The sequence below is a fragment of the Hydra viridissima genome, unplaced genomic scaffold (assembly GCF_058129835.1).
Source record: "Hydra viridissima isolate aposymbiotic clone 2 unplaced genomic scaffold, HvirCarnegie_v1 scaffold_14, whole genome shotgun sequence".
NCBI lineage: Eukaryota > Metazoa > Cnidaria > Hydrozoa > Anthoathecata > Hydridae > Hydra > Hydra viridissima.
In genome coordinates this window covers 1035766-1054314 of record NW_028324313.1, presented here as the reverse complement: position 1 = coordinate 1054314, position 18549 = coordinate 1035766, and the positions used below count along the sequence as shown (strand labels likewise).

Below are 18549 nucleotides of genomic sequence, written 5' to 3'. Positions count from 1 at the left end.
AACCAACACAACACAACAAAAATTGTAACTAATAAAATATTACTATACCATTTATATATAACATTAATGTAACAGGAAAGCATGGTGCTTGGTAGAATACAGAGTACTATATTACTATCAAACTACTTCACCACCATCCAAAAGATAAATCAAAAATAACAATAAGATACAAAAGATACAAAAGATAGAGCATTAAATTAGAAAAAACTTATTGTAAAGGATACTAAAAAAATGATTAATAACATATTTTTATTGAATAACAACATGAACCTATGAGTAAATTTTATTTGTTTGTGAAATTAAGGATATATTCTTCTGTTGCTCATGTCCCATCTGGCATCACATCTGATGCACACTTTTCAAAACTTTCTGTGAATGCTCTTGATTTCTGAGTTGAGTTGAGTTGAGTTATGAATTTTAGCTGAAGATTTTTAAACATTAGGGTGACAATAACAAAAAAATTTCATTGAATTAAATTTATGACAATGTTATAATTTTAGGAGTTTAAAATTAAATTTTTGACGGTTTATTTGGTTGCTAGGCAAAAAACCTGACCATAAAAACAAACTAAAAGACATCAACTAATTCTAAACACTCATCCAAGCATTGGCTTTCTACTGATGAAAAAAAAAGGATGTTGAATGCTATGAAAAATCTGAATAACTAATTAAGTTTAAAGCAAATAATTAATTTGTTTAAATAATAGAGAAAAACCATTAAAAAATACAAAATAAGATACCAATTAACAAATGATAAAGGTGCTAATCTTCCTTGCCAAAAACATTGAAACATTGGTGTAGTTGATCCATTATTTTCACTGGACAATGGCAAAGTTTCTTCACCAAAATTATTTGGAAAATACATCAAACAGCCCTGTAATAACATAATGCTAATAATAATGATGATAATAATGATGATGATGATGATGATGATGATGATGATGATGATGATGATGATGATGATGATGATGATGATGATGATGATGATGATAATAATAATAATAATAATGATAATAATAATAGTAATAATAATAATAATAATAATAATAATAATAATAATAACAACAACAACAACAACAACAACAACAACAACAACAACAACAACAACAACAACAACAACAACAACAACAACAATAATAATAAATTAGGATAATCAAAAAAAAACAAAAAACAACAACCTGAACTACTTGAGTATCTTTCACACCCTCTATGTTTAAATTGAGGCAAAAAGTAAACACGGCTTTTAACCGTGCTTGATATTGACTCTGGAGATCAGTATCAACATCAGCAAGTGATATAAATTTTTGACATCCTCCTTTGTCAATAGAAATGCTAATGTTAACATTCGGCTTTCTAGGTTCGTGAAGTTTGTTCTTTAAAAAAAAAATTACAAAATTACTCAAAAATTATAAAAATTATGCTCAAGTCAAACATGGAAAGCGAGTGATAAATAAATCCTACATAAAGTAACTTATAAAGTAAATTATAAAAATTATGTGTAAAATAAAATATAAAAGTTTGATGACAAAATTTGGTTTTCTAGGTTCGTGTAGTTTATTCTTTAAAAAAAAATTACAAAATTACTCAAGAATTATAAAAATTATGTGTAAAATAAAATATAAAAGTTTGATAACAAAATTTAACAAAAGAAAAATTTTTTTTTTAAGTTAATTTTTTGTTGTTGTATTTATAAACCTTGAGAACTAAATTAATATTGTCTTACAAGTTCCACAAGACCACTGCTCTGTTTGAACTCTAGTTTCTGGAGTTTTCCACAGATTCCATGAATGTAGTAATGATAAACATGAGCTAAATTGGTTGATAGGTCAGCACCATTATCTTTAGATATGTAATTTAAATGTTTACTTTTAACCTCCTTGATAACAATCATTGTAAATTGATCTTTGCTTACTTCTTCATCAACCTTAAAATAAAAAGAACAATTGCTAATGTTGTGTTTAGATGCGCAAACTATATTATTTCTGACCAAAAAAAAATTTAACATTATATAAACTGTAGATTTCAAATTTAAACAAAAATATTTTAATTGACGAAAATAATTGTTTTACATGTACTAATGCATTTTCAAAAAAAATAATAAAAACAAATAAAAGTTATGATATCACAAAATAAGCAAGCGCGTTATTTTGAATAGCTTTTTATTTAATTCTATAAATGCAAAAAAATTGTTTAATCTTTACCAGAAATTTAATGCACTGTTGTTCATTGAAATCAAGTGTTGATGTATCACCAGGATTTCGAATGCACTTTTGATCAACAAACACAGGCTGGTTGTACTTAGCTCTTTCATGCAACTTGTCCTAATTTAAATAAAATTAAAAATGAACTCCTAACATTATTTTTTCTTTATTTTAAATTACTAATTACTAATCTGCTAAATTGCATCAGAAAGTTAATTGTGCATATTATAAGTAATTATACTAGGTCTAAACTTTCAAGCAGGGATACTGTCCAACATTCATCCAATTGTTCTAAAACTAGTCTATGGACCTTTGGTGAAACTGTTTCAATTTAAGAATATTGAAAAATACCTTTGAAATAGAGATCTCATTGATGAACTTTGAACCTTTCTTCTTTGTAATAACTTTAATTGTATTCCCAAGATAGAAACCCTAAGAACATTAAAAATAATATGCACATAGTTGGCACTGAAACTGAAAGCATAAATATGCGCATAGTTGGCACTGAACCTAAAAATATAAATATGAGCATAACTGGTAAAATTAAAAATTAATTTCAACCATCATGAACCATCATGATCATGATTAATATCCAAATTATTTAATTAAAGTAATAGAAAAAAAAAATCGGAATTTTATACAGCCTGTGTAGCGCCAACACCAAATTTAGAGATATTCCCATCCATGAACCCATAGACTGTCTGCTCTTTATAATCAAATCCGCGATCTTTCTGTGTAAGAAAGTAACTTACAAAAGCCTTTATTTCTTCTGCACACATCCCTTTTCCATTGTCAAGAATGCAAATAATTTCCTAAAGTTCATTATTAAAATAAATTCTTTTATTCTTTACGTGATAATTGTAATATAAAATTACATTGTGTACAGTATATATAACAATATGTAGTAAAATAATTATGATTTTCTGAAAGTAAAACAAAATATTGAACTTTTTTAATTAAAAACTTGTTTACAATTTGAAAAAAAAAACAAAAAAAAAACATAAATTTTAAAAGCATTAAAATAGAAAATATCAGTAGATTACTTATTATTAATAAGTAACTTAATTAGAAATGAAATTTGACTAAAAAGGTATTTGATGCAACCCTAGAAATAAGGGTTGAAAACAAAGGGTAAATTGGTATGAATAGATATATAGATATGGACTGACACGTAATCTTCTCCAGTGATTAACTCATTTTCTATCATTTTTCCATTATTTATTTCATTTTTTTAATTGAATCTACATTATGATTGCGCAGAATATTTAAAGGGGATAGACCTTAATCAAAAACCAAATTTAAAAGCACATTCAGACTATTTGTACAGGTGAAATTAAAAACAAAAAAATCACGATCAGTATCATGATATCAGGATCATGCTCTTCTATGCCAACAACATTACTTTTCTGTTTGTTCAAATCCAAAATGTTTTAAACAAGAACCTATCCAAAAAAAAGTATTGCTGTACATTACTAACATAAAGAAATGAGGAGCTAAAAAAATGTTTTGTCTCCATAAAGGTGATGATAAAGATCTTCTAGTCTTTAGCTCTTCACACCAGCAGAGCTTGCTTGGACTCTCACACCATTTAAAACAATTAAATGTAGATTACCAAACACTTTAGGAACAACCACTCACCGTCATGGCTGAACAACAGTTCAGATTCAGAGAAGGCCTTAACTGCAACTTAAAATAATCAGCTAGCATATGCCAAGACTTTTATCTGCTCTTCTTATCCCAATGCTATTCATGAACATTAAGACAAAATTGAACATTAAGACAATTTTTACAATGTTAGTAAATGACCTAACTTTTATAGATGGACAAATTGTATCAAAAATTCAAAACAAGAAAATATGATTAAATGGCCTTATAACATTAGAAAACAACTCTGAGAAAAAAAAAGATTTAGATTTCAATGTCTTTCTAGTAAACTCACATTTTTATCTCTAAGTTTTTTTGTAAATCATGTTTTTAAACAAGATGGTAAAAAATTTAATTATGCTTGGAATCTTTACGGGTTTTTTTTTTTTTTTTTTTCATGTAAGAGTAGAAGAAATTTAATGGCTTCCTTTTTTATAAAGGTGTCCTAAAAGACTAAGTCTAAAAAAGTCAACAATAGAAAAACTTTTTTTTAACATCACATTTGGATATGTGGAATATAAGAAAATAATTTTTTAATCTAAAATCTTTTTTATACTTTTTGCACAATTTAATATACTAAAACACCTACAGTATATCTAAAAGAAATTAGGTTGGTCAATGACACATTCAGTACTGCTCTTTGTTTTCCTGCTTAGCACTTTTTCTTCACTTACAGCTGTTTTCTTTCACTAAAATAACTTAACTTTTCAGCTTTTTGCCTACGTGCTCCATGTGGTGTGGTTAACCATGTTTGTAAAAATTTTTCTAACAATTTTTATTCTATATGTGGTGAGTTTATAATCAAATAACGTGGTGTATTAAATAAAATCTGTAATCTGTAAAAAAAAAAAAGTACAATATCTGATGAGTTTTTTTTATTTTTTATTTATATTTTTATTTGAATTATTTTTAAACAAAATTGAGGTAGGGAGCATTTCCACTTTCAACTGAACTTATTTATTCAACTGGATTCAAAAAATCTCTGAATCTCTGGAATTGGAATCAACTAGAATTTGAAACAACAACAAAACTGGTCTTTTGTTATTGAATAATTACTGAAAATTATTGAACAATTACTGAAAATTATTGAATAATTACTGAAAATTATTGAATAATTACTGAAAATCATTGAATAATTACTGAAAATTATTGAATAATTACTGAAAATTATTGAATAATTACTGAAAATTATTGAATAATTGCTGAAAATTATTGAATAATTACTGAAAATCATTGAATAATTACTGAAAATCATTGAATAATTACTGAAAATCATTGAAAAATTACTGAAAATTATTGAACAATTACTGAAAATCATTGAATAATTACTGAAAATTATTGAATAACTACTGAAAATTATTGAATAATTACTGAAAATTATTGAATAATTACTGAAAACTATTGAATAATTATTGAAAATAAATACAGAAATGGTTTAAACAAACATGATTGCTGATAAAGAGATTGTTGATTCCAATAGGTGCAATGGCTGTAGGTAACTTTGTTTACACCTTCTGATTGCAGTCATCAGATCTTCATACATCATTACAAAGTAATTCAACATTAACTCAGTAAAACTGTTTAACGATACCTCTTTTTTTGTTGTTGAAATTTGGTACAGTTGAAGAACTCAATGAAATGATTGACAAATTTTTTAATACCAACTATTAATATTAACTTTAAAGTTAAAAGTTCATCACTGACAGAGTACAAGTGACGTGCTACTATTGGTCTTTACCAGTAATTACTAGTTGCTTGTTGGTGATGAACATTTTAAAAACCTGAGTTAATTAAAGCCTAATTAAATTTATTTATAGAAACAGAAGCTGTAAAAGAAGACTAATTTTTGGAAGGTCAATATAATTAATAAAATGCTTGTGTGGTTTGATCTTTGTAATAAATCTAACTTAACAAAGTATTCAAAACATCCAAATAAAACTGCTTGTGGTTCTTGCATAGGAACTGTTTTACACAACTTACTTGTGTTGTATACACATAAATTTTAATTTTTCGATCAACTTTATTGCTGTTTGTTGCTTGAATTCCATTGTCAATAAATTCACAGATGGCCTGGTAAGCAGCTAAAACACAAAAACAAATTCACAGATGGCCTTGTAAGCAGCTAAAACACAAAAACAATAAATTCACAGATGGCCTGGTAAGCAGCTAAAACATAAAAACAAGAAGTATGATAAAAACATCATTACAAACATCTTCATCATCATTAAAGCAATAAACATGAAAGACTAAAAGTTTGGTAAATTTATTAATTGTGCATGAATGTATGTCTGCATGGATAGATGAATGGATGTAGGTAGATAAGTAGGTATGCATGCATACATGCATGGATTGTCTGTCTGTGTCTGTATGTATGTATTGTATATTAAAAAAAATCTAAATTTCAAGGACATTCCAGGGCATTTAAGGACATATAAGGACACTGGTAGAAATTTCCAGGACATAGACACCATGTAAAATATACTTTTAATTCATTTTAAACTTTTTTAGGGACTAATTAGAGGTGGCATGCCAACACTTCAACTTAATTTATCAGAAAAGCACAATCTGTGTACCTGGTTCATTTAAAAGTATGCTCATTGTAACAATACTTAATATTTATAGTGAAAAAATCTCACAAGAAAAATGATAGCTTCCACTTTGTGTTAGTGCATTTGGATGAACATCATACTTCAGAAGTTCAAATCGTGGTCTCTCAAGTTTGTAATCATTCTCTTTATCAGATTGCACCTAAGAAAAATAAAACTCAACACTAACTTAAGTAATAACAAAGATACTAAATTTGCATTTGCACTAGTAATATGTTACCAATAGTATATCACCATTTGTATAAATATATAATTAGAAAATTTATTCTTAATTCTTATTTTTTAAAACTAATATCTTAATACTGTGCTTTTCACAAGTCGATCTCATTCTAGGTCACCCAAAAAATGATCAATCTAAAATAATTTTAAGAATATTCTAAATATTATTGTAAATATGGATTGCAATATAATTATTCATTGTTATACTCATTTCAGACCGTTGTAGTTTTTAAGGAAAATGAAATGTAATCAATTAGAATGTTATGCCATTGCTCCAGGATTTTGTTTTTTGTACTTCAAATTTGTGATTAACAACTTGCAAGAACTTGAAAATGTATAACAATGTATGAAAATGTAACTTTATTTTGTTTTAACTAGTGAGTGAGCTGTATTTAATTCTCTTTTTTCTTTCTTTCTTTTTTTTTTTTTTTTTAATAAAATTTAAAAACATTTGTTTTTTTAGTAACTTTCATGTGTAAAAGATCTCTTAGGCTTATCTTTAATTTAAAGTTATTGAGATAATCTTCTGAAAATTTTTTATTTGATGTATGTAATCTTCTGAAAATTTTGTATTTGAGCAAAAAATTATATGATAACTTTTGTAATTGGATTTCAATTTGGATAAGTTTAAAACAAAAAAAACAACAACAAAACAGCAACATAAGGAGCAAAGATTAAAAGTTTGCTAAAAAATGCTTTTGATTGCTTTGGAATTACATTCTCTGATTTTGTGAATCAAAATTTAATTCAAAAAAGGATTGTCAGACATCAAAAGAAGCTTTATATCAAATTTGTAGGCAAGTTTAATAAAAATAAATATATCTACCATTAACTTTTTCTAAATGTAGTTATATTTTAATAAAATAATTGTATGATATAAAAAAAATTTGATTTACCAATAACCATGTTTCTGGTCCTCCTGATTCCATTGCTTCATTATATTTTTTTTCATTAAAAACCATAAAATCAGAATCAACCAAAGTGAAAGGCTGTAACAAATAAAAGATGTGTAAAAGATTCATACCAACATTCAAATTTTAAAAAATTGATAATAAAAAGTTAGTGATACTACAGCATTTAAAACCAATGAGTGGTGACTAAGGAAATCAACTGTAACCTTATTCTACACTTCATAAAACTTTTCTTGGATTATGAAAACTCCCCACATCCCAAAAATGTAAAAACTTAAACTACTGAACAATGCTATTTTAAAAAACCCTCTGATTAAAGTTTTAGTTATATATTATGTGATTTTAGAATTTTCTCTTTATATAGTTGTGCTTTAAGGGCTCTGCCCTGGCTCATTGGCTTTCAAAACCATAACTACTATCCTAAGAATACCGGTTGCAATTACTAATTCTTACAACTTTCTATTTACATGTTTTTTGATATTAATTTAAAGTTCGGGTGTCAATTTCTTATAAATTGCATGATACCATGACTGATAAAGTGTATAATGCAATGGAGCTGGACAGTGAAGTTCCTACTATCTCTAACACACCAGGATAAAAAAAAAACTCAGGGTGCTAACTAGTGCAATCAAAGCAGGCTTCAGTGAAGTAAAGAACATGAGGGGCAACTTCGTCTAAAAGCAAAATATAATTGCCCTCTTCAATTAGACAGGGGTGTGGAGGGCTTTTGGAAGGAGCCATGGGAGCCAGTGCCATTAAAAAATTGCCAGCTCCACAGTTCCAGCATTTTTCAGCATAAAACATTTTTATGAGTTACGTTTGAATTATGAGTTTGCTTGGAAAAACTCGTATTCAAAATGCAATAATTAAATCATTAGCTTTTTATGAAAGCTACATAATTATGAAATAATACTTTGTTAAGCACATTTTAACTTTAAACACACAAAGGTATTTTTTTTGTTTAAGTGTATAGGAAAAGAAATATTTTTTAAGCCTTCATGAATGAGTCAAGGTCATAGAGAAAAGTCAAAAAAAAATTTGAACATTTCACTGTAACTGAAGATGTTAAAAAGTATATTTGCACTTGTAAAGTAAGCTCTGGTGGAGAAATTTTTACTTGTGGAAAAAAAATTGGTAAACCTTCAAAATAAAAAAATCTAGTTCTTCATAAAACACTAGAGCAGTTAAAAAACAAGATTATTAAGTTAGTTGTAAAGAATTCATTACCTCTATCTGTCTTTTGCAACCCAGCTATGCGTGGGCTAATAGGTGAAATGGCAGAAAAATCCAGTTTAATAGAAAAAGTAGAAAAAAGTAAGTTTAGATAGAAAAAACTGCTTTATTATTGATAAGGTGAATGAAGAAAAAAATGTTCTTAGGAGTAAATTAAAAGGACAGTTTTATATTTTTAAAGATGGATGGCTGTACACAAATAAGTACAAATTAATTTGGAATCAATCGATTTGTTAATGCCAATAATAATATTATTGCACACACTGTAGCAGTAAGGGATACACAATCCCACCATTCAAGTGAGTACCTTCATAAGCTTATGAAGGATGTATTGCTGGAGTATAAAATAGATGATCATTTATTGTGTATTGTAACTGATAATACTTCACATATGATCAGTACCATTGATACACTAAATGTAGAGAACACAACGTTGCAACTTTAGATCTTTATTCATTAAAAAAAACTGTCTTTATAAAAATTTCGCATTCAATTAATACTCTACAGATTACCTCAAAAACGCTCATTAAAAATCCCCTCAAACTATGTTTACAATATTTCAAGGAAACGACATCAATCAAATCCACTTTACATGGTTTCCTCCACACCATTCAATTAAAGGAGAACAAAGATGCAGATGAAGAAAATAAAAATGAAATAGTTGGTCTAAATATTGAGATTTTAGATTCAGAACATCAAGTACAATCTGATAATGATGATAATGCAGAACTCGATTTGAATTGTTTTATGGAAGATTACAAACCTCTCAAAAACCCATCATATGCATTGTGGTGTTTGAACTTTACAACTAGCCATTTGTGATGGATTAGCAGAAAAACATGCAACTACTCTTTTAAGCAAGATGAGGCAGGTTGTAATAACAAGAAAACCCAAATTAGAACAAATAGTTAAATGAAGTTCTGGAAAGTAGTAATTCTGGATCAAATTACCTGGGTGGGGAAGCACATGATTGAATGCTTATTGGAACTCAAACCTGTGCTTATTGACATGGTGAATCCCAATGTTATGCTATCAAAGGTAACGTGGACTCAAGTTCAGAAACTGAAAACCTTGCTGTATCAACCTTATAAAGTAACAAAAGAAATTCAAAATGAAGACCTGATCCCTGGTAACTTTTTCTAGAAATGAAAGTCTCTGATCTACTTCCACACTAATGCAGAGGGTATCATAGCTGAAGGTATGAAATCCTCTATGGAAATGAAAGAAAGTATTTTACTGGAAAATGATGGAATGCTAGCAGGCGTTTACCTTGATCCTAAGTACAGATGCTTATTAACATGTGAACAAAAAAGAAAAGCCAAGGATGCTGTATGTGCTATAACAATAAAGATGAAGAAACCCTCAAGAAACTTCTCAAACTGAAATTGAAAATATAAAAATACATCTAATAATGAGTTTTATTTTGAAAAAATCCTTGATAAACAACATGGTGGTATTACAAATAGCCCCTAGAAATGCCCCATGGTGGTATTACAAATGCCCCTAGTAATGCCCACATCGGAATGCCAATAAGTTTTATATCAAAATGTTCCTCTACTTAGTAAACCTTTTGCTGAAGTGGACAATTTAATAGACAACCAAAGATTTTAGTACAAGATAAAATAGTAAAGTATCCAGAAATTATTAGAGATGCTGCCCAAGTGGTTATTGCATCATTACCAGATCTGGTTTGCGTGGAGCATTTATTCTCAGTACTGAAAATAATAAAATCAGATTTGAGAGCCATTATGAGGGAGGAGCCATTATGAGGGAGGATTTGATTGAAGCAATTTTGTTTTCAAGAACAAACTATTTTACTTTATTTTATGCAACTAAAACATTAAAAATTAACATTAATTACATTTAATACAAAATATTTACATTTAATTTGATTACTTACAGTTAATTTAATATTTATTATAAAACTATACTTTGTTAATTTGTTTTTAGTCTAACAGTCTAAAATACTCTAAACGATACCAATATTCAATATAAAATAATATTTATAATTACCTTTTTGAATTTTTTTTACTTCACCAAAATTTGCTTTTGGATTAATTTTTTATATAAATAATTTTTAATGTAATTAAAATAAATTAAAAGGCTATAAAATAGAGATTTTTAATTTTTCATCTTAATTTTCACCTAATGTTTCATTTATTAAGCTTAATGCATAAATAAAATATTAAAATTGACCAAATATCTTTTAAAGAAATTATAATTACAATACCTACTTTTTATTATTATTATTATTATTATTATTATTATTATTATTATTATTATTATTATTATTATTATTATTATTATTATTATTATTATTATTATTATTATTATTATTATTATTATTATTATTATTATTATTATTATTATTATTATTATTATTATTATTATTATTATTATTATTATTATTATTATTATTATTATTATTATTATTATTATTATTATTATTATTATTATTATTATTATTATTATTATTATTATTATTATTATTATTATTATTATTATTATTATTATTATTATTATTATTATTATTATTATTATTATTATTATTATTATTATTATTATTATTATTATTTTACTAAATGATGCTAATGTAATAATCTTCAATTTAAATAATAAAAATTTAACATAAAGCTTTTTAACTTTTGTTACATAAAAATTTTCTTATGGATTCATATTATGTATTGTAATTTATAAATAAATTAAAAAGTAAAGATCTTTTAAGTTACTTTTCATCTGTTTCATTTATCAAGCATGTAGCTTGATTCAAAAATAAAATTTTAAAAATGTTAATTGTATTTACAAGTATTTACCCCAAAAAAATATAAATAATATTTATAATATAAATATAAATAAGATCATAAACAATTTTAAAAAAAAAAATTTAATACATAAAATATATAATTGAAATTTTTTAAAGATATTTTAAGAAGATGGAGCCAGAGTGAAAAACTTGGGAGCCAGAGCCATAATTTCAAAAAAACTTAGAGCCAAATCTGGAGCCATAACTTTTTTTCTCCAGCTTCTCACCCCTGCAATTAGACCGTGGATGATGAAGATTTAGATGAAGCTCAATTCTACATGTATAAAGACCACCAACTGTTCAAGACCAACAAGTCAACAACAGTAACCATTTCCTTCTTTGGCAAGACTGTCCTCAACAGCTAGCTGTTATATCAGTATAACACCAGTGAAGTTTCATTACCAATGGTGTCCAGCCAAACTCTCCATGATTGTTATTATAAAGTTAATACTTTATAACATTTATAATGGAAAGTTTGGCTGAACACCTTTCAAAGTTTTCATAAAATAACAAATATTGACAGAACTGTGGATTGTTGGAGCCATCTCATACCTGCCTCAACATGTAATTCAAAACAGTCTATTGCTAGGTCATAACCTTGTGAAAATGGTTCCAGCAAAAAAAAGAAACTGTTTGGTTATGCACAATACCCATGTTTGCTTAGGTCTGTAATGAAGGACTGTATCTAGCTATTTTGCATCACTAAATATTTCAAGTATTACATCTGACTTCAAGCAAGACATAATTCTTTTAACAAAAATGACCATAGGATATACTGTTGGAACTGTCATAACAGTGGGTATAACACAATGTAAGTTTGCAAAATTAGAAAGTACTCCTTGAAAACGGTTTAGGATTTTTTTTAAAATCACATCCTGATTCCAGATTTGATTTCGTAAAACAATCACAGCGCCATAGCTTATTTCAAATAGAACTTGTTAATCTTAGTAGTGAATAAGATTTAAAAGTTATGTTTTTTTTTTAATCTAACAAAACCTCATTTAAAAAATATCAATAACAGGAAAAGTATTTGCTTTAAATACTCTTTAATCCTTTTTTTTCTTGTTATTCTTCTTTTTTTCTCTGTATATTTTTCTCTGTATTTTTTCTTAACACAAAAGTCATGCTAATTGAATAGACAAATAAATTTTAAACTTTTCTAATTAAAGTTTTACTAAACAAAGAGCCATATTAATAGAAAAAGCAGAAAAAAAGTTATTATTACTCTTTTATATCCAGAATCAGATTAGGAATTTTAAATTTTAAAATACTTAACCAAGTCAAACTTACCTTAACAAGGTCAGGATAAAGTGAAGCAACATCATTTAAAAACTCATCATAGGTTTGCTCCAGAGGTACACGTAATAGGTGGTCAACTAATTTGTGTGTTAGCAAAATTTTATGATACGGAAGAATAGTTAGGTTAGCATCTGAAATTAAAATAGAAAAAAAAAATTTTTTTTAACGCAGCTCAAAAATAATGGACAGTCGCAGTAAAATAACTATGTAATACATACATATGATAACATATATATAATATACATTTATATATACAATAATAATACAATGATAACATTATAAAAGAACATTTCTTTTAAAGTGCTATCATTTTAAAACTTCACATTAAATAGCATCGTGAATGGTTTTTATTATCATAATTATTTCTATTCTCTATAATTTAGTTTATTCTCTATCCTTCTAAAAGTTTTTACTGAAATAATTTTACAACAATATCACGATTTTTATAAAAGTATCTTAAAATCTTTAATTGTTGAACCAGTTAGGGTAGAGAATGTCTTAAAGATACTGAAATGATTTAAACACATTTTTATGGTTTTACTGCAACTAATAAGTGTGCTGCAACAAAGCTGTCATTTCTGTTAATTGATCAACATAATGAATAAATTTATTCACTATTCTTGATATAGTTTATCTCTTTTCAGCTTTAAGTTTTTGCAATCGTAACAACCATGTAAAATATGTTAGCTTTTCAAATACTTTCTTTTTGGAAACCTTTTGAAAACTTAAAATGAAGATAAGTCTATTTCATTTCAAACAAAGATCTTAGTGAATATGGAGAAAAAGAAAAAAAAAAGGTTGGTGCAACATCAGACAAGCACCACTATGGATTAACAATCTAAAATTCAAAGAAAAGTTTTACCTTCTGTAAGAAAGCTCATATTATTCTTAGTTGCCATGTTTCCTAAAAAAGAATTAATTACCTAAAGTTACTGGTCAACTAAAGTTGAGTAGCAGTTTATTTTTGAATATGGTAAAACATTTTTATAAACTTTTAAAATATTTTAAAACAGTACTAATACTCTATAATACAGAGTGCTCAAAAAGTAACACATAATTTTAGCATATGCTAGCAAAATTCAAAACACAACTAAATTAGGAATATCTTTTGAAGTTTATAATAGATGCTCAGAATGGCCTTTATTTTTTTTTTGCATAACAGTTTCCAAATGGGCCATGAAGTTGTTGGTGACTGTAGCTATTTTTTCTTGTGAAATGTTAGCTATTGCTTGCTCAATGCAATTAATTAATTCTTCTTTAGATCATATAATACAGTTCTTTGTACTTATTTTGTCATTGATATTGAAGTGGCATTCATCAGTCCACAATAGAGTCCAAAAGTTACTTATTTTGAAGCAGTCAATTAGTAAAATGGAGTCCAGGTGGTAAGGAAACACTTAAAACTTTTTGAAGAGGATAAGATGAATGGATGTTTTAGGGATTTTAGTATCATCTGCAATTTGTTGAATGAATCAGAAATCTGCCTCCAAAGCAATGAAATGCAGTGATTCCATCGCAACTGGTGTTCATTCTTTTTCTAAAGATGGGCAGCCTGATTTCTGCTGATCAAGAACACAGGCTATTTTTTTGAATTTATCAACTAATCTTTTGATACTGTGGATGGTGGATGGGTATTTTATTAAACCACATGCTTGTTTGAACTTTTATAATGCTGCTGTTGCACTTTCACCCCCTGCTTCCATAATAGCATTTGATGATGAAAATTCTGTCTTCCATAGAAATATTGTTCATGACTCTATTCTCAAAAATAACAATTTACAAGATAATATTCCTTCCTTACATATGCTTAAAGAAAAAACATTCTAGAAGTAATCTTATTGGCTAAAAAGTAACAGACAAATGAAATTATGCATTACTTATCAAACACCCTGTATTTAGGGATGTGAGAAAATTTTTTTATTTGAAAGTGTTACGTAATATTAGATTTGTTAGCATATCATAATAATCCTAATTCTCAACACTTGGTATAAAAAGCATCTCTTTACACCAACTGTTTATATCAAAGCTAGAAAATACATTAATAGGAAAATACATTATAGGAAGAGCTGTTCTTCCTATATTGCAATTGATAGATTCATATATTGCAATTTATTAGGTTATATTTGCTATTGTTTTTGTGTCTAAATGTCTAGAGGATGAAGATGACAATTAGGCTCATTAAATGTTCTCATGATGTTTTATTGGCATAGTTTATAATAACAAGATCTTACATAGTATTAAACCTGGAGCTACAAAATTCTTGGAAGAGCTACAAAATTCTTGGAAGTCTCATGGAAGGTAGCATAATTTCTTATTTGTTAATTGATTGACGTGTTGTTTTTAGTCCTCAGCTGTGCCACAGCACAACTAATTTAGTTTTATAACATGACAGTTTTGTTATAAATAAAGTTAACATGAAAACTTTCCTGAGTTGAAGTACAGATGTTAGAACTTTGCTGCTATAGCAATCAATCCACTTTGGAGGTCTGCTATAACATTTCAATTTGTGCACTTTTGTTCTGTAGAATTGTGAAAAGGAACTATGTCAACTTTAACACCCAGATGCTGTTTAAATCTTTAAATTTGAGATGAAACACAATTTGCAAGGAAACTTGAGAAATTGAGCATTTTTTTGAGAACAACACTTGAAATTTTTTTTTGAAACAGAAAAACTGTCCTTTGACAAAATCAAGTATGAGATTGAACCACTATTTAAAACTAATTAAAATTTAAATATATCTAAGTAAACAACATTTAATTATTTCTGACATGTTCAATATCAAAATGAGTAAAAAATGTTTTTTAAATGTTATTGCATTTTAATGCAAACATTTACAATCCACTTTTGGTTTATTGTAAAACAAATTGGCACATTGACTTAAAACCAAATACAAAGGCACTTTGAGCAGATTTACAAAAGTTTATTATGCCTGAATAATTATGACATTCAGGTAGAGCCTCATTTAAAATGTTCGTACATAGCTTTTTTGTATTTAGTCTCTGTGTCTTTCCTTTGCAAACTTAATAAAGTATTTTGAAACAAAATTTATAATGAAACAAAATTTATGATTCAATCAAATCACTTTGAAAAGATTTTCTTAATATATATCAAATAATGAACTTAAAAAATTAAAATAAAATTAAACTGAAATTTCACTATGTAAAACCAAATAAGTATTATTTTATTGTAATTTTATATTTATTTTTTATTTTTATTTAAATCAAAAGTGAAAACAAGAAATTTAGACCAATTAGAATTTAAGAAATAATCTTATAACTAAATTATAAAAATCCAAATGTAAAAAATCAATGTTAGCTATCCTAATTTAACAGAAACAACAAGTGTCCTTGATACTTGGAATATCAGCAGATAAATGAAATAAAAAAACATTAACTTTTAAAAATGTCCTAACTCAAAACTTAGAGACCTGTGAGCTATAATATAAAACAAGAAACATTTCCAATGCATAAGTAGATATTTTTACAGTTTCAAGAGTATTCATTAAAGATGTCACAAGGTAGCCTCATTTTTACTAAACTTTGTTTTATTTGGTTTTCAAATCATTACAATCTATTTTAACTCAACTAATGTCTTAAACCCAAAGAAATAATATACAAGGAGTTATTTTTTGAATGACAAAATATGGATTTTCTCACACCTCTATAATATCTTTAAAGTTTTTTTTTTACTACATCTAAATATTTTAAAAGACCAATCATGCAGTATTTTGCTTTTCGTTGTCCTTTTGTTTTTACAAGAAAAATTTATAATAATAGATCATGTTAAATTATGAAAACAGCTAGGTTTAGTAAAAAACCTTTCAGCATTTATTTGAGTTCGCCATGCAGTAAATCTTACTTTTAGACATAACTTCACCACATTTATTTATTTCATTACTCGCGGTCCGTATTTCACAACATTGGTATTTTGTTTTTGCAAAAACGAAATGACCGCTCAGTGGTCATTTTGTTCTTTCGTCAAAACCATGTGAGTCTTTAACACCTTTTTTACGCTAAAATTAACAATTTTTTTTTTATTGTCTTAATGCAATTGAATTGGGTATAATTACTGCAATAACAGTCGTGCTTCTTAATGATGATTCTTTTTGTAATCTGGTTGCTATGGATACCCTTGTCCATAGCAACCTGTGAATTTGGTTTGTAATATTTGCTAATTTTGTATAATATAGTTTCTCTCATACCCTGGTGACGCAAATGCATGTATGTGTAAACTTTTTAAAATCATTGAAACTCAGAATACTAGACAAGGTTTAACAAAAAACTTTATATTTGAATTTAAACAATTATCTACATGCAAGAAACCATGTGTGGCGCGTAAAAATCCATAAAAATATTAACTAAATAACTGCTCCTTAGCAGCTGCAGAACTTAACATCTGGCAGAGCCTTCGTTTGACTGGAATGCTAGAACAAAAAAATTGCTCAAATTCATGATCATTACATTTGACCCGATTACACTTTCAGGCAGAATGCCCAAGGAACTGCTTAGAATCTTTATTCTGCGCCCCCTGAGCTTCTTCACTTTAGAACCCGATCGGTAATTTCATTCAATTAATAATAGTTGGCCCATGAATAAACATTTTTTGAAAATCCTGTGGCATATTGTACCATGGATATCAGTTCTCATAAAACTTAGCTGCATGTTTAAAATATTCTTTAAATAAATCAACATCAAGCCTCAAAACCACGTGACATAGCAATTCGTGACGTAGCTAAGTTTATCTGTATTGCTATGTCTCGTGCTTTTGAGGCTTGATGTTGATTTACTTTTAATTTTATTAGGCACCGCCGATTCGGTTCGTAAAATCTGCAAAAAGCCAATCCGACTTATTTTGCGGATTAAAACAGTCAGTTTGTGAAAATTTTTCGGATTAATAATCCGAAAATTAATTTACGAACCACTAGCGAATTTTTTTTTTGCGGATTCACTTCGTTGTTCGGATTATCAATCCGAAAAATTTTTACGAACCACTGGCGGATTTTTTTTTTTTTTTTGCGGATTCTCTTTGTTGTTCGGTTTATTAATCCGAAAAATTTTTAATTTAAATTTAACTTTAATTCGTTTAGCGAATTATACGAATCGCGTTCCGTCGCGTCACCATTAAATGATGTGGTCCAAAAAAATTACATTTTTATTATGTGCGCGTCCTATAAATAGTGGATTTCATTTTTATTTTCAAGCAGTCTTTTTTGGAAATCTTAACCTACAACAATTCGTTCAACAGATCAATTCAACTATTCTTCACCTACATTTATTACGGTAAGCCATTATTATATTATTTTGATTTAAAGGTTAAGAATATTTCAAACTGAACTTTTGCGGGTTTTTTTTTTTTTTTTTGTGGATCGAATTCCTTTGCGAATTATTTCGCTTTGCGGATTGCTTCAAATTAGTGGATTGGTCCGATAAAATTTATATTGTTATATTTCTTCTACTTAAATATTAACAGAAATAAAAATAGAAATAGAGATAAAAACTAGTTTGAAAAATTGCTACGTTCATTTCAATAATTAAGGCAAATAATTAGTTCTTTTATTGAAAACTTTATGCATGCCTCTAAAATATCATTTATTGTTAAGACGAATATTGAGGAAAATTTTCATAAAACTTATT

The 18549-nt window shown here is 27.1% G+C and overlaps 1 protein-coding gene across 3 annotated transcripts in view; it reads right to left on the bottom strand.

The window, feature by feature from the left end:
- LOC149878701 (structural maintenance of chromosomes flexible hinge domain-containing protein 1-like) overlaps positions 1-17029 on the bottom strand; it is a 42539-nt gene extending 25510 nt beyond the window's left edge. The window contains exons 1-12 of one of the 3 annotated variants that reach the window (XM_090072253.1): positions 16734-17029; positions 13778-13819; positions 12907-13046; positions 7566-7658; positions 6481-6592; positions 5825-5925; positions 2842-3012; positions 2552-2632; positions 2201-2320; positions 1723-1923; positions 1178-1372; positions 740-873 (exon numbers count right to left, since the gene is read on the bottom strand). In XM_090072253.1, the coding sequence (XP_089928379.1) occupies positions 740-873; positions 1178-1372; positions 1723-1923; positions 2201-2320; positions 2552-2632; positions 2842-3012; positions 5825-5925; positions 6481-6592; positions 7566-7658; positions 12907-13046; positions 13778-13819; positions 16734-16743 (1400 nt within the window). In that variant the 5' untranslated portion in view covers positions 16744-17029. Of the gene's footprint in view, positions 1-739; positions 874-1177; positions 1373-1722; positions 1924-2200; positions 2321-2551; positions 2633-2841; positions 3013-5824; positions 5926-6480; positions 6593-7565; positions 7659-12906; positions 13047-13777; positions 13820-16574; positions 16599-16733 lie in introns of those variants that run through there. The other 2 variants (XM_090072252.1, XM_090072254.1) reach the window with 2 other exon arrangements.
- Between the last annotated feature and the right edge of the window lie 1520 nt (positions 17030-18549).